The sequence below is a fragment of the Giraffa tippelskirchi genome, chromosome 7 (assembly GCF_054371585.1).
Source record: "Giraffa tippelskirchi isolate mGirTip1 chromosome 7, T2T-mGirTip1v1.2.pri, whole genome shotgun sequence".
NCBI lineage: Eukaryota > Metazoa > Chordata > Mammalia > Artiodactyla > Giraffidae > Giraffa > Giraffa tippelskirchi.
Window position 1 is genome coordinate 45,108,668 of NC_137281.1, and position 17,059 is coordinate 45,125,726.

At 35.9% G+C, this 17,059-nt stretch overlaps 2 protein-coding genes across 36 annotated transcripts in view; one reads left to right on the forward strand and one right to left on the reverse strand.

Moving 5' to 3' along the window:
* The window catches only part of ITFG1 (integrin alpha FG-GAP repeat containing 1), a 276,724-nt gene that overhangs the window by 201,014 nt on the left and 58,651 nt on the right, over positions 1-17,059 (forward strand). For all 6 annotated transcript variants that reach the window (XM_081507946.1, XM_081507945.1, XM_081507947.1 and 3 more), the window contains one exon: positions 172-280. In XM_081507946.1, the coding sequence (XP_081364072.1) occupies positions 172-280 (109 nt within the window). The remainder of the gene's footprint in view (positions 1-171; positions 281-17,059) is intronic.
* Positions 1-17,059, reverse strand: part of LOC145513005 (uncharacterized) — a 166,598-nt gene that overhangs the window by 75,559 nt on the left and 73,980 nt on the right. For 8 of the 30 annotated variants that reach the window (XR_014059027.1, XR_014059011.1, XR_014059002.1 and 5 more), the window contains exons 3-5: positions 13,146-13,291; positions 12,902-12,962; positions 11,946-11,983 (exon numbers count right to left, since the gene is read on the reverse strand). The exons of 5 other annotated variants lie outside the window; for them this stretch is intronic. The gene's annotated coding sequence lies outside the window, so the exon portion shown is untranslated. Of the gene's footprint in view, positions 1-10,874; positions 11,984-12,157; positions 12,670-12,901; positions 12,963-13,145; positions 13,292-17,059 lie in introns of those variants that run through there. 17 more of the 30 variants (XR_014059007.1, XR_014058999.1, XR_014059016.1 and 14 more) reach the window with 6 other exon arrangements.

Here is a 17,059-nt window from a genome sequence, read left to right on the forward strand (position 1 = left end):
TTTTATTTATATTTTAATATTCTAGGTTTTATATTTTTACTGGTATTTTTATTTTAAATATCAAGTTGAATAAGTAAGGTCTGTATTTACATGATAAACATGTCATGCATTTTCATCATTTTTTTCAGTCAGTCCAGTAGTTTGTTCTTACCATTTTTATGTTTTTTCCAGGGAATCTTGGACATTGTAGTACTAAGCAAAGGGTATACAAAGAGTGATTTTGCCATCCATACCCTAAAAAATAACTTCGAAGCAGATGCTTATTTTGTTAAAGTCATTGGTGAGTATTTGTTTTATATGCTTTATTATTAAGTATTAACATCTGATTTTGTATTCTGTCAATGCACATTTTCCAAAGAGTAAAACATGCTTCTGTGTAACAACTCTCCAAAGCAGACAAATCAACTTCATTACAACACAACCACCCTGTTCAAATTTTGCCAGCTGTCCCAACAATGGCTTTTTCCTTTCTGAGCCAAAGTCTGTTCAGGAATACTACTGTCACATCTTCTCCAGTCTGGAACAGTTCCTTTTCATGCCCTTAGCAGTTTTAAAGAATACAGGCCTACATTCTGTAATGTAATCCTGTTTCTTCTTTACCCAGTTCAAGATACACATTGTTTCAGAAACTTCACTACATGGAATTTGGTGGAACCTATGCTGTGGCCTTTCAATGCATCATATCAAGAAGCACATGATGTTGACCTGTCCCACCACCATGATGATACCCTTGATCATCTGGTCATCTTGATGACTGCTAGTTTTCCCACCTTAAATTAACTTTCCCCCTTTATAATTGATTAGTGTTTTGTGGAGAGGTATTTTGATACTTAATATACTTTCTCCATATCAAATTTTTACCAGTTTTAGAATCCATTGACAACTCCTGCCTAAATCAGCCTTCTATATGACAGTTGTCAGTGAGTAGTTCTCTGTTTCCAATGCTCCTGCATTTTTTACTTGGCATTCTACTCCACATCTTCCATCTCCTCCACCTAACACTTACGTTCATCATAGAGATTCTAAACATGTTTTGTTAAGTGTGTGCCTAAGTATTTTGTTTTCTTTGACATGATTATAAATGTCACTGTGGTTTTAAGTTTAGTTTCCACATACTTCTTTTTAGTGTATAGAAATACTGTTGATTTTTGTGTGTTGATCTTATATGCTGCAACCTTGCTCAACTCACTTATTAGTTCCAGGTGGATTTTTTAATTTTTATTCTGTGTAACTTTATTTTTTTCTAAACTTTTTATTTTGTATGGGGTATAGCTGATTAACAATGTTGTGATAGTTTCAAGTGAACAGCCATGGGACTTAGCCATTCATACACAAGTATCCATTCTCCTGCAAACTCCCCTCCTATCCAGGCTGCCATATAACATTGAACAGAGTTCCCTATACTATACAATAGGTCCTTGTTGGTTATCCATTTTGAATATAGCAGTGTGTACATGTCCATCCCAAACTCCCTGACTATCCCTTCCCCCACATCCTTCCCCCTGGCAACCATAAGTTCATTCTCTAAGTCTGTGAGTCTCTTTCTGTTTTGTAAGTAAGCTCATTTGTATCCTTTATTTTTAGAGTCCACATATAAGGAATGTCATATGATATTTCTGCTTCTGTCTGACTTACTTCACTTAGCATGACAATCTCTAGGTCCATCAATGTTGCTGCAAATGGCATTATTTCATTCTTTTTAATGGCCAAGTAATACTCCATTGTATGTATCTACCACATCTTCTTTATCCTTTCTTCTGTCGATGGACATTTAGGTTGCTTCCATGTCTTGGTTACTGTTAACAGTGTTGCAATGAACATTGGGGTATATATATCTTTTCAGATCATGTTTTTCTTCAGATATATGCCCAGGAGTGGGATTGCAGGGTTATATGGTAACTCTGTTGTTAGTTTTTTAAGGAACTTCCATACTGTTCTCCATAGTAGCTGTACCAATTTACAGTGCCACCAACAGTGTAGGAGGGTTCCCTTCTCTTCATACCCTCTCCACCATTTATTATTTGTGGGTTTTTTGATGATAGCCATTCTGGTAGGTAATAGCAAACACTCTATTCCAACAACACAAGAGAAGACTCTACACGTGGACATCACCAGATGGTCAGCACCGAAATCAGATTGATTATATTCTTTGCAGCCAAAGATGGAGAAGCTCTATACAGTCAGCAAAAACAAGACCAGGAGCAGACTGTGGCTCAGATCATGAACTGCTTATTGCCAAATTCAGACTTAAATTAAAGAAAGGGAAAACCACTAGACCATTCAGGTATGACCTAGATCAAATCCCTTATGAGTATACAGTGGAAGTGACAAATAGATTTAAGGGACTAGACCTGATAGAGTGCCTGATGAACTATGGACAGAGGTTCGTGACATTGTACAGGAGACAGGGATCAAGAAAATCCCCATGGAAAAGAAATGCAAAAAAGCAAAATGGCTGTCTGAGGAGGCCTTACAGATAGCTGGGAAGAGAAGAGAAGCGAAAAGCAAAGGAGAAAAGGAAAGATATTCTCATCTGAATGCAGAGTTCCAAAGAATAGCAAGGAGAGATAAGAAAGCCTTCCTCAGTGATGAATGCAAACAAATAGAGGAAAACAACAGATTGGGAAAGACTAGAGACCTCTTCAAGAAAATTAGAGATACCAAAGGAACATTTCATGCAAAGATAGGCTCGATAAAGGACAGAAATGGTATGGACCTGACAGAAGCAGAAGATATTAGGAAGAGGTGGCAAGAATACACAGAAGAACTGTACAAAAAAGATCTTCACGACCCAGATAATCACGATGGTGTGATCACTCACCTAGAGCCAGACATCCTGGAATGTGAAGTCAAGTGGGCCTTAGAGAGCATCACTATGAACAAAGCTAGTGGAGGTGATGGAATTCCAGTTGAGCTATTTCAAATCCTCAAAGGTGATGCTGTGAAAGTGCTGCACTCGATATGCCAGCAAATTTGGAAAACTCAGCAGTGGCCACAGGACTGGAAAAGGTCAGTTTTCGTTCCAATCCCAAAGAAAGGCAATGCCAAAGAATGCTCAAACTACCGCACAATTGCACTCATCTCACATGCTAGTAAAGTAATGCTCAAAATTCTCCAAGCCAGGCTTCAGCAATACGTGACCCGTGAACTTCCAGATGTTCAAGCTGGTTTTAGAAAAGGCAGAGGAACCAGAGATCAAATTGCCAATATCCGCTGGATCATTGAAAAAGCAAGAGAGTTCCAGAAAAACATCTATTTCTGCTTTATTGACTATGCCAAAGCCTTTGACTGTGTGGATCACAATAAACTGTGGAAAATTCTGAAAGAGATGGGCATACCAGACCATCTGACCTGTCTCTTGAGAAACCTGTATGCAGGTCAGGAAGCAACAGTTAGAACTGGACATGGAACAACAGACTGGTTCCAAATAGGAAAAGGAGTACGTCAAGGCTGTATATTGTCACCCTGCTTATTTAACTTATATGCAAAGTACATCATGAGAAACGCTGGGCTGGAAGAAACACAAGCTGGAATCAAGATTGCTGGGAGAAATATCAATAACCTCAGATATGCAGATGACACCACCCTTATGGCAGAAAGTGAAGAAGAACTAAAGAGCCTCTTGATGAAGGTGAAGGAGGAGAGTGAAAAAGTTGGCTTAAAGCTCAACGTTCAGAAAACTAAGATCATGGCACCTGGTCCCATCACTCCATGGGAAATAGATGGGGAAACAGTGGAAACAGTGTCAGACTTTACTTTTTTGGGCTCCAGAATCACTGCTGATGGTGACTGCAGCCATGAAATTAAAAGACACTTACTCCTTGGAAGGAAGGTTATGGCCAACCTAGATAGCATGTTTAAAAGCAGAGACATTACTTTGCCAACAAAAGTCCGTCTAGTCAAGGCTATGGTTTTGCAGTGGTCATGTATGGATGTGAGAGTTGGACGGTGAAGAAAGCTGAGCGCCGCAGAATTGATGCTTTTGAACTGTGGTGTTGGAGAAGACTCTTGAGAGTCCCTTGGACTGCAAGGAGATCCAATCAATCCATCCTAAAAGAGATCAATCCTGGGTGTTCATTGGAAGGTCTGATGTTGAAGCTGAAGCTCCAATACTTTGGCCACCTCATGCGAAGGGTTGACTCATTGGAAAAGACCCTAATGCTGGGTAGGATTGGGGGCGGGAGGAGAAGGGGACGACAGAGGATGAGATGGTTGGATGGCATCACCGACTCGATGAACATGGGTTTGGGTAGACTCCAGGAGTTGGTGATGGACAGAGAGGCCTGGCGTGCTGCAATTCATGGGGTCGCAGAGAGTCAGACACGACTGAGCGACTGAACTGAACTGAACTGAACTGATTCTGGTAGGTATGAGGTGATATCTCATTATAGTTTTGATTTGCATTTATCTAATAATCAGAGATGTTGAACATCTTCTCATGTGCCTCTTGGCTATCTGTATTATGTCTTGTTTGGAGAAATGTCTATTTAGGTCTTCTGCACAGGCAGAAGGATAAAATTAACCTCTGCCTGTGTCCTTACTGATTCCCACAACAGCACAGATCCACAGAATGCTCTTCAGACAGGAGATTTTCTGTGCTACAGAATTGGAGGGGTTCCCTAGCTCCCCTGAATCAGAACTCACTCCTAGCTCTAATTTTTTCCTCTTATTCCTGTCAGCTTTTAGAGCTTCTCATTCGGATTCTACTAATACTTAACACAAATTTCTAATAAACATATGTGAACCTGTATTTCCTTGGATTGTTAAAATTGTAACAGTATCTTCACCTTTTACTTCCCAAATAAGATGAGACCTTTCAAAAGCTTTTATTCCCCTGCCTGCTTCCAGATTTTGTTGAAATAATCTGGAAATTTATTTCTGGATGATTGACTTAGTTTTACTTTTTTTTTTTTTTGAAGGATAATTGCTTTACAGAATTTTGTTGTTTTCTGTCAAATATCAACATGAATCAGCCATAGATGTACATATGTGCCTTCCCTCTTGAACCTCCCTCCCACCTTACTCCCCATCCCACCCCTCTAGGTTGATACAGAGCCCCTGTTAGAGTTCCCTGAGACTTACAGCAAATTCCCATTGGTTATCTATTTAACATATGGTAATGTAAGTTTCCATGTTACTCTCTCCATACATCTCACCCTCTCCTCCCCTCTCCCCATGTCCATAATCTTTCTCTATGTCTGTTTCTCCACTGCTGCCTTGCAAATAAATTCATCAGTACCATCTTTCTAGATTCCATATATATGCGTTAGTATGTGATATTTGTCCTTCTCTTTCTGACTTAACTTCACTCTGTATAATCATCTCTGGGTTCATCCACCTCATTATAACTGACTCAAATGTGTTCCTTTTTATGGCTGAGTAACATTCCATTGTGCATATGTACCACAACTTCTTTATCCATTCATCTGTCAGTGGACATCTAGGTTGCTTCCATGTTCTAGCTATTGTAAATAGTGCTGCAATGAATATTGGGGTATATGTGTCTTTTTCAACTTTGGTTTCCTCGGGGTATATGCCTAGGAGTGGGATTGCTGGGTCATATGGTGGTTTTATTCCTAGTTTTTTAAGAATCTTCATACCGTCTTCCATAGTGTCGGTATCAATTTACATTCCCACCAACAGTGCAAGAGTGTTCCCTTTCCTCCACACCCTCTCCAACATTTATTGTTTGTAGGCTTTTTGATGATGGCCATTCTGACTGGTGTGAGGTGATACCTCATTGTAGTTTTGATTTGCATTTCTCTAATAGCAATGTTGAGCATCTTTTCATGTGTTTGTTAGCCATCTGTTTGACAAAATTCAGCACCCATTTATGATTAAAACTCTTCAAAAAATGGGCATAGAAGGAACCTACCTCAACATAGTAAAGGCCATATATGATAAGCCCACAGGAAACATTATTCTCAATGGTGAAAAACTGAAAGCATTCCCCCTAAGATCAGGAACAAGACAAGGGTGTCCACTCTCACTACTGTTATTCAACAAGTTTTGGAAGTCCTGGCTACAGCAATCAGAGAAGAAAAAGAAAGAAAAGGAATCCAGATAGGAAAAGAAGTAAAGCTCTCACTGTTTGCAGATGACATGATACTATACACAGAAAACCCTAAAGATAACTATCAGAAAATTACTAGAGCTAATCAGTGAATTTAGCAAAGTCACAGGATACAGAATCAATACACAGAAGTCACTTGCATTCCTATATACTAACAATGAAAAATCAGAAAGAGAAATTAAGGACTCAATCCCATTCACCATTGCAACAGAAAGAATAAAATATCTAGGAATAAACCTAAGAAAACACAAGAATGTATATAGAAAATTATAAGACACTGATGATGAAAGAAATCAAAGACAACATAAACAGATGGAGAGATATTCCATGTTCCTGGGTAGGAAGAATCAGTACTGTGAAAATGACTATGCTGACAAATGCAATCGACAGATTCAGTGCAATCCCTATCAAATTACCAATGGCATTTTTCATAGAACTAGAACAAAAAATTTTACAATTCGTATGGTTTTACCTTTTGTACCTTCTATTTTCTAAATCCTTAACAATTTATAGCCATGTTAGCAATGATCATTTAAACTTAACAAGTTTAACTAGCTTTACTGTCACCATATACTTATATACCACACATTTACCTTTCTTCATTCAGATTCTGGAGTGTTTCTTCAAGAGATATTCAGAAAGGTGTACATAGGTTAATATATTTTCTGAGTACTGGTATGTTTTAAAATCTCTTTTATTAAGCACAGAATTTTTTAATTTAAAAAATTTAATTTAAATTTTTAACTTAATTTTAAAAATGAATGAAAGATAGGTAATCAATAACAGATAAAAAGTTTTCTATATACAGTCGAAAATTATGTCTAAATGACAAGAATGGCTGAAATGGGAGTCTTTATTTCACATGTGATATTGATTATGATATTTGCTTTGTATTCATGTGTTTTAAAGAAACAAAAACTAAAGACATTTTCAGAGAAATGAATGTGAATAGCCACCCATAATCCAGGCAAGGATTTTTCATTTCAAATGTTACTAAAACCATTATACAGTATTGACCTTTAGTTTTGACTTTTTATCATCTCCCATCCTGTACATTTATTTAGTGTTACTGTATTTATGCACAATTATTGCAGTTTTTCTTTTATTTTGGCATTTGTGTAAAGTAGCTAATGTAAACTGAATCACAAAACTAGAAGTGAAAGTTTTATACTTGAAATATCTTTAAGTATACAAAGACTATAATGTATAGTGTGGTTTAGCGTGAAATGTTAAGGTCCTGAGCATTGTCATTTTAAAGAAAACTTACAGATTGCACATCCCATTGGTCATGTTTTAAGCTAATTTAATAACCAATAATGCACATAGCTCATTAAACATTTTAATTGCAGTTTTTCATTTAACTCTGTGACTAGGCTGTCTTCGTCAATTTCATTAATCTTTTTTAAACAACTTTGGTTTTTAAAGTCTAGGGGTATTTAGGATATTACTTTTTAGAACTGTTTATTTAAAGGGGTATTATAAAATGCTTTAATAAATCTCTTTAGACCTTTATGATGTGGTTATAAATACTAATAAATTATAAAAGTTGATGAAATTGTTAAAAATCCTTAAACTAGACTGTGGATCAACCAAGGTCACCTAGTTAGCAGGAAAACATTTATTGACAACTTAAAATGAGAAACGTCATGTTGAGGTTTGACAGGAAACAGCAAAATTCTATAAAGCAGTTATCCTTCAATTAAAAAATAAATTTTAAGAAAAGAAAAAAGTGAGATACTTCAAAACTAAAGAATTAAAAAAGAGTTCTTGATATTAAGAAGCTCACAGTGGCCAAAAAAAAAAAAAAAGCACAAATAGTAGGAGGCAGAAATTATATACCATTATCTGTCCTGTTGGGGCTTCCAAGTTGGCTCAGTGGTGAAGAATCTGCTTGCCAATACAAGAGACGTGTGTTTGATCCCTGGGTCAGGAAGATCCCCTGGAGAAGGAAATGGCAACCCACTCCAGTATTCTTGCCTGGGAAATCCCATGGACAGAAGAGCCTGGTGGGCTTCAGTCCATGGGGTCGCAAAAAAACACACCTTACCAAGTTGTTCAGTCGCTCAGTCAAATAAACTATCTATCAGTAAGAACTGATTAAATTATGTTGTATCCATACTGTTGTTGTTGTTCAGTTGCTAAGTCATGTCCGACTCTTTGCAATCCCATGGACTGCAGCATGCCAGGCTTCCCTGTGTCTCACCATCTCCCAAAGCTTGCTCAAACTCATGTCCATTGAGTCAGTGATGCATTCCAACCATCTCGTCCTCTATTGTCCGTCCCCTTCTCTTGCCTTCAGTCTTTCCCAGCACCAGGGTCTTTTCATTAAGTAAACAACAACAAAAGCTATGCTGTTAAATTTCCCTTTCCCATAGTGGGCCCTTTTATGTGTTTTAGCTATTCCCAGTTTTTGTTATAGTTGCTTACGAAAAATGTTTTACTGTACTTATGTGTGCTCAGACACTCAGCCATGTCAAACTCTTTGCGACCCCATACCTGATGCGAAGAACTGACTCATTTGAAAAGACCCTGATGCTGGGGAATATTGAAGGTGAGAGGAGAACGGGATGGCAGAGGATGAGATGGTTGAATGGCATCACCGACTCGATGGACATGAGTTTGAGTAAACTCCGGGAGTTGGTGATGGACAGGGAGGCCTAGCATGCTGTAGTCCGTGGGGTCACAGAGTCGGACACGACTGAGTGACTGAACTGAACCGAACTGAAATGATAAGCCCCCAGGCTCCTTTGCCTGTGGGATTCTCCTGGCAAAAATACTGGAGTGGGGGGCAGTTTTCTCCTTCAGGGGATCTTCCTGACCCCAGGATCAAAACTGCACCTCTTATATCTCCTGCATTGGCAGACAGATTCTTTACCACTGGTGCCACCTGGGAAGGCCTTTATTATACTTATAGCCATATGTTTTAAACAAAAAATTTAACTGTCCCACTTCTAGGAACTGAGCTTTTACTATAATAATAACTTCTATCTTGGAACATTTAGGAGTTGTTTGTTTTGTTTTGGTTTTTTTCTAACTAAAGCACAAAGGATGGAATTTTTATTTTGATGTCACTGAGGGAAATTACATTCTTGCACTGATTTAATTCACTATTGGTACTTTTTACTTGTTCCTCAGCTTGACATTTGCAGTCTTAAAATAGTAATTTCAGAGTGACATTTATAAAAACATTTCTTTTTGATTATGTAAGAGAATTTTAAGGCATTATTCTTTTTTTATCTGTAAATTTTTAATTTGGTATTTATTTTGCTTTTTCATTATAAAAATAAGGCAGCCTATTGTAAAAACATTTGGAAGTCTGGAAAAATATTAATATTTTTAAAAAATACAACTACTTATTAGATACAACTGCTTATTAGATACAACTACTCTGAACACTGAGCATTCTGCTAGTTCCTAAAGTTTCTAAAGTTGCTGCAGCAATGAAAGCTGATGCTTTTAAATCTTGGAATCCATAATGATAGAATCTATAATTTATTTTAAAAGACAAACAAGAGTAGCTAATATTTACTATTTATCATGTACCAGGTCCTCTGTATATTTCGCATGTGTTATCTCATATAATGATACCTATAATGATCATTTTTAATGACAATATATGTGAAGTATAACTTTTCAAAATATTATAATCTTATATATTCTGTAAGGAGAAAGAGAAAGTAGAAAATTTAGCTTACAAAACAACAAGTTATACTTCTGGTTCTTTTCTTCATTTCTGACTTTAGAGAGCATGTGTCATCCATGATCCAGCCTCATTCATTCAGACTCTGCCTGTTCAAGGCTCCCACTTTTCTAGATAATTTTCTTGTATGTGAGCAAACTTATACAAAGAACCCTTTAAAACCAGACCAGTTCCCTCTGTGCCAGGGCAGAGTGTTAAGCACTCGAAGCAAGATAGATCCTGTTTGGAATCATAGGATTTGGAAGCTTTTGTAAACCTTATAAATTATTTTAAAACAAGGAAAGGTGAAGTGATTTGCATTGGCTCACACAGCAAGAGATGGCCTCACTTAATGGAATATCCTATACTGCATGATTAGAAAGCCTAAAAAGAGCTGAACTTAAGGTTTTTAGCCAGTGTTAGTATCACGTAGTTACTTTGGGATTTGTTCTTGGTGAGCACTAATGACCTATATAGATTTTAGTATGATTAATCTGATATGTACTGAAACTGACAACAACAAAAATCCTGTTAATAACAGAAGATGAACTACCAACACATATATAAAATGTATGCTATATTGTGTTTCTCAGCAACATTTGATTCAGGTCTTTCTTTTTGAAGAAATTACATCTAATTATAATATGTATAAACGTTAAAGCTATGTTTAAACCGTGCTGTGAACCTGTCACATTAATATACTGACAAAGATGAGAAGAGAAATGAAAATAAAAATTTTCCTTTTATAGCCTATTATTTGGAGAAACCTAATGCTTTTCAGACTTTTTTAAAATTTTATTAGTTCAAGGGAGAAAGTAAGATGTATGTATGTGAGTAGGTGTGTTCCTTTTTTTCTAATGGTAAAACTAAAGGAGGGTCACAGGGGGATTTAGAGATAAAGCCAAAGCTAAGTAAAATTTCAGTGTTCTATACCATTCCTTAACAAAAGCAGTATAATGGCTGAAAGTAGCCAAAGACATTTTTTTTCCTGCCTTACGTCAAACATACATAGTGAGTGCAGCCCAGAAATGATACAGTCTATACCTTTCCTGCTGCGGTACTCATATAGATGTCACTGGAAAAAAGGTCAGGTTGTTTTATAGTGAAATAATAATTTCAGGCTAAGAACAAGTTAACCTTTATTTGGGAGTTCTGCATTCCTAATTAAACAGTTATCAATATTATCAACAATATTAAACAATAAACATTCTTAATTAAACAATAACATTAATTAAGCCCAAGGATTAGTATTATTCCTACTTGTGTATTTAGTTGCAAAACCCAAGGAAATGCATATTCTATCTGTATTATATAGACAACTCTTTTTATAAGACATATATGTGTACAGACACACCTCAGCGATACTGCGGGTACTTGGTTACAGATGACTGCAATAAGTGAGTATCACAATAATGTGGGTTAACAAGCTTTTTGGTTTCTCAATGCATATGAAGATTATGTTTATATTATGCTTTAGTCTATTAACTGTTCAACATCATTATGTCTTAAAAAATTGCAATTGTTAATTAAAAAATATTTTATTGCTAAAATATGCTAAGCTTCGTCTGAACATTCAGCAAGCCATAGTAATAACATCAATGATCGGTGATCACAGATCATTATAACAAATGATAAAGTTTGAAATATTGTGAGAATTACCAAAATGTGACACAGAGACACAAAGTGAGCAAATGCTAATAGAACAATGGCGCTGATAGATTTGCTTGGCACAAAGTTGCCACAGATCTTCAATTTATTTTAAAAAAACACAATATCTGAGAAGTGTAATAATGCAAAGCTCAGTAAAACAAGATATACCTATATAATATATATGACATATGTATGATATATGTATATCTATGATACATTTAAATCTTCTCATTATGATCCTATTACACACTACAGTGTGAAACTTCAAATTTAATAGAGGAAGGCTTGTTAAAAACAAAAATAGATACAGGAGCTCAATTTTTATCTTGCTATATATAAAATGAAAGAGACTCATGTAATTTTGAATAAATACTCTCAACTATGCTAAACAAAACACAGACATTTTATCTTGTACAGAAAATAAAATAATTCAATGGTTCATTGATTTCCCATCTTATATAAATATAGGATAATGTGTTTTTTAAATGAGTTAGTGTCTAGTGACCGCATGGTCTTTCAAAAGAGTGTCATTCCCATTCTGACCTTGAGTAATGTACTGGCCCAAGCTTCAGTTTCCGCTCCTGAAGAAAAAAGGGTGGGAGGAGGAGGGTAATTAGACTTACTTCACAGCCTTGCTGTGAGGATTAAGGAAGAGCATATATGAAACTTCAGCATATGAACTTTGGGGGCAGGGTGGTACAAACATTCAGTCCATGACAGTGGATTATAATAAGTTGGTAACAGTATCTGGATGGTTGGGTTAAAGTGATTTTTATTTTCTCCTTCTTCCTTCTCTATATTTTTAAATTTTTTCTCAAATAACATATGTTATTATAGAAAAGTATTCACAAATACATATAGTAAGTGAATGGTAGATTAGTGGTTGCTTTGGGCCAGGGGTGGGAATGGGGCATGACGGCTAAAAGGTACAGGGTTTCTTTATTGTGATGAAAACTGATTGTGTTGATGATTGCACAATTCTGGGAATTTACTAAAAACCATTGAATAGGACCCTTTGAACGGGTGAATGCTCTGGTGTGTGAATTATATTTCAGTAAAGTTGCTACAAAAATGAATGTGTGAAGGGAGTTTTGGAAATACTGTAGATCTGTTTATTAGCACTTACAGTCACTATATCCAGTATCTTCTCCCACATTTGCACATTATTGACTGCTACTTAGTTTTTCTCACTGAGGATCTATCCATTTATGTAGCAAGCATCTATCGCTGTCAACTCGGAAGAGGAAGATGTACACACGTAAAATAGCTAAAGGACAGGGAAAAGAACTTTATACTTATATGTTGAATGGAACTATATGTATATAAGATTATTAAGATCAAAGAAGTCTTCTGTGAAGATGATAGTTGAGAACCTAGATCCTTGAAAGATGGTTAAGGTTTGGAAAAACCAAAATGAGTAGTGGTATAACATTCTAGGAAGGAGACGCCATCATAGTAATAAAGAATGAGCAGATAGAAAGAAGTAGAAACTAACTCACCTCCATGTACTGTGCTGAAGATTAATAAGAGAGAATATTGATAGTATTGATAAATGGTCACCTATGGCAAAGAAAAGATTTTGTCAGTGATCCAATAACTACAGAGACTTACTGAATTAATCAAGATTCTCCAGAAAAACATCAGTAGAATACAGAGAAAAAGAGAGAAAGACTTATTGTAAGGAATTAATTCATAAATTTATGGAAGCTGGCATGTCCAAAATCTTCAGAGCCAGTGTCCCACCTTGAGTCACAAGGCCAGCAGGTAGCTATAGAACCAGGAAGAATGGTGTCCAGTTCATCGTGCAGGAGAAGGTGATGTTCTAGTTTGAAGACCCATCAGGCAGGAGGATTCTTACTCAGGAGAGGTCAGTCTTTTGTTCTATTCACCTGGGTGGATGAGGCCCACATATTATGAAAAACAATCTGCTTTACCCAGTTTACTGATTAAATGTTAATCTTATCTGAAAACACCCTCACAGACACACCTAGAGAAATATTTGATCAAATACCTGGACACCTCATGACCCAGTCAAGTTGGCACATAAAATTATCTATCACACGTACTATTTAAATTCTTCATTGAAAAAGTCTGTGATCAAGTGTGCAGATAAAGAAGATGAATTTTACAGCAATGTTCAGAAGAAAAAAAATAGATGTTCATTAAAAAAATTGATGTTCTGACCTGAGGGCTTTGACGAGAGTAACCACCTAGGAATACAGACATCTAAGTGTGAGCTGACAAGACAGTAGAAATACAGTTGTAGCAATGGGTGTTCAGAGGAAATAAGGTAAAAGTGTATAGCTTGATAAGATTTTACATAGGTACCTTCCCTAATAGCCACACTCCAATCAAGATAAAATATTTACAGTACCCAAGAAGGGTCCCTTATATTCCCTGCAAAAGTATAACCACTGTTTTTCCTTTTCTAGCTGTCTTATAAATGTAATCATACAGTATATACTGTTTGTGTCTGACTTGTTTAGTATTGTATCTATGAAATTCATCCAACATACACATTTGTAAGTATAATCTTACTGAACATATTTGTCCTTTTTTACTTTAGCAAGAGAGTATAAACCCCCTTTCATGTCAACACTTGTAGGTCTCTCATGCTTTAATAACTCCATGTCATTCCATAAAACAATAGATGTTCTATAATTTACTTAGCATTTTCTCTCTTAATGGATACATAGGTAGTTTCTAATATTCCATATACATGAATTTGATTAGTTGAGAGGCTGTGTTTTTAGTGTTAACAGACAATACTAAATTACCTTTCCCCAAAATCACAGACATTTAAATCCCACCAGTATAACACTGTCCAGTTTACCACATATTCATCTGAGCGCTCTAAATTTTTATTTCACTAAGAAATTTGTTTTTTTAATAAATTTGTTTTTCACCATGCAAATGGTGAAAAAAATACAGGAGTCTATAACAGTGAAAAGTAAGTCCCGTTTCCACCACTGTTTGCCAGTTGTCCAATTCTTACGCCCCAAGGCAACCTCTTCTTTGTGTCTGTCCAAGATATTTCATGCACTTAAACAAGCACATGTGTTTATATGCTTTTATTTTATGTAAGTGGTAGTTCTAGACTTTGCTTTCTCCACTTAACGATGTATCTTAGAGATTATGCCTTAACAATATAGTCTAGAGCTACCTCATTATTTTAACTTTCAAACAGTATCATGTAGTATGGATACTGTTCATGTTCATGGGTTCTCAAAAAATGGAGAAGAGGGCAGCAAAGGATGAGACAGTTAGGTAGCATCACCAACTCAGTGGACATGAATTTGAGCAAACTCTGGGAGATGGTGAAGGACAGAGAAACCTGGCGTGCTGCCATCCATGGGGTTGCAAAGAGTCGGACATGACTTAGCAACTGAACAACAACAACGGTATGAATACAACATAATTTAATCAGTTCTTATTGACAGATACCAGTTTATTTTCATTCTCTTGTTATTATAATTAATACTTGTAGAATAAATTCATAAAAACGGAACTACTAAAAAATAATATATGTACACTTTTAAAATAAACTATGTCGAACTATACATGTAGAAAAGTGTACCTAAGTACAGAGGTCTACACATATTGACAAACTAAATATACACATGTAAATATACCCAAATCAAGAAAAACATGATACAAGCAACCAGAAGCTTCCTCGTGCCCACCCTATCTGCTACTAGCCCAGTTCACCTAAAGGTAACCACTAATTTAATTTCCAGCACCTTAAGATTAATTCTGCCTAGTTTTGAATTTGTAAGTATTTTTTATTTTGACAGATGTCTCTTCATGAAAATTTGATGTTGACACTTCTACTTACTATATAGGAGAATTCACATTTCCTAACACCTTTACCAACCCCAAAGATTATTAAACTTTTTGAGTTTTGCCAACTATAAAGTGAAAAGTGTTATCTTATTTTGCATTCTTCTTAAACTGAGTAAAGTTCTGCATCTTTTCATCTGTTCAAGAGCCATTTTTACTTTTATTTCTATAAATGGTTCTGTCCTTTTTCATTTCCTTATTGATTTATACCATAGTATATATTAAATTAATCTTTTGTGATATATTTTATAAATATTCTTCATAGTTTGTCATTTATCTTTGGTTTTGTTTTTCCTACAGACATTTTTATTGGTCTTTCATTTTTCCCTTTCTGTTAGGGTATAAAATTGATTTTTTTTCCTGACTAGTGAGGCTGAGTATCTTTCATCTTGGTTTTTTTTATTATTATTTGTACTTTCTCTTCCGGATATTGCTTCTCTATATCCTTTGTTTTTATTAGATTATCATCTCCTCATCCATATCTAGAAGCTCTTTGTATGTTAGCAAGTATCTCTTTGTATTTTTTTTAAAAAACAGCCCCTTGTCATTTTTTTAATTTTATGGTATCTTTTATTTTGTAACAGCTTTATTGAGATGTAATTTATATACCATACCATTTGCCCATTTCAAGTATACAATTCAATGGCTTTTAGCAAATTTACAGAATTATGCCAATATATCACCACAAACACTTTCATCACCACAGAAGAAGCCTATACCCTGTATAAAAATTTTTTAATTTTATGCTAGAGTATAGTTGATTAGGAGAAGGCAATGGCACCCCACTCCAGTACTCTTGCCTGGAGAATCCCATGGATGGAGGAGCCTGGTAGGCTGCAGTCCATGGGGTTGCTGAGAGTTGGACACGACTGAGCGACTTCATTTTCACTTTTCACTTTCATGCACTGGAGAAGGAAATGGCAACCTACTCCAGTATTCTTGCCTGGAGAATCCCAGGGACGGGGGAGCCTGGTGGGCTGCCGTCTTTGGGGTCGCACAGAGTCGGACATGACTGAAGTGACTTAGCAGCATAGTTGATAAACAATGTTGTGATGGTTTCAGGTGTACTGCAAACTGATTTAGTTATACATGTATCTATTCTTTTTCAAATCATTTTCCCATTTAGGTTGTTATACAATATTGAGCAGAGTTCCTGGTCTTAGACAGTAGGTCCTAGTATAGCAGTATGTACATCTCAATTACAAACTTTCTATCCCCCCCCCCAACCCTGCTCTCCTGGTTCGTTCTCTAAGTTTGTGAGTCTGTTTCTGTTTTATAAATAAGTTCATTTGTACCAGTTCTTTTTCGATTCTGCATATAAGCAATATAACATTATTTTTCTTTCTCTGACTTCCTTCACTCAGTATAGCAAAAACTAAAAACAGAGCTACCATATGATCCTGAAACCCTGTACCCTTTAGCTGCCACCATCAATCCCCCAGCCCCAGCCCTTGGCAACCACTACTTTTTGTATTAATAGATTTATCTATCCTGGATATGTCATATGAATGGGGTCATATAATATGTGGTCTTTTGTGACTTACTTCTTTCACTTACAATGTTTTAAGATCCATTTTTGATGTAGCATGCATCAGCACTTTATTCCTTTTAATTGTCAAATATCCCACTATATGAATATTCCACATTTTGTTTATCCATCAGTTGATAGACATTTGGATGATTTCTGCTTTTTGGCTATCATGGATAATAATGTTGAACATTCATGTACAAGTTTTTGTGTGGACATATATTTTAATTCCTCTTGATATATACCTAAGAATGGAATGGCTGGATTAAATGGGAATTCTTTGTTCACC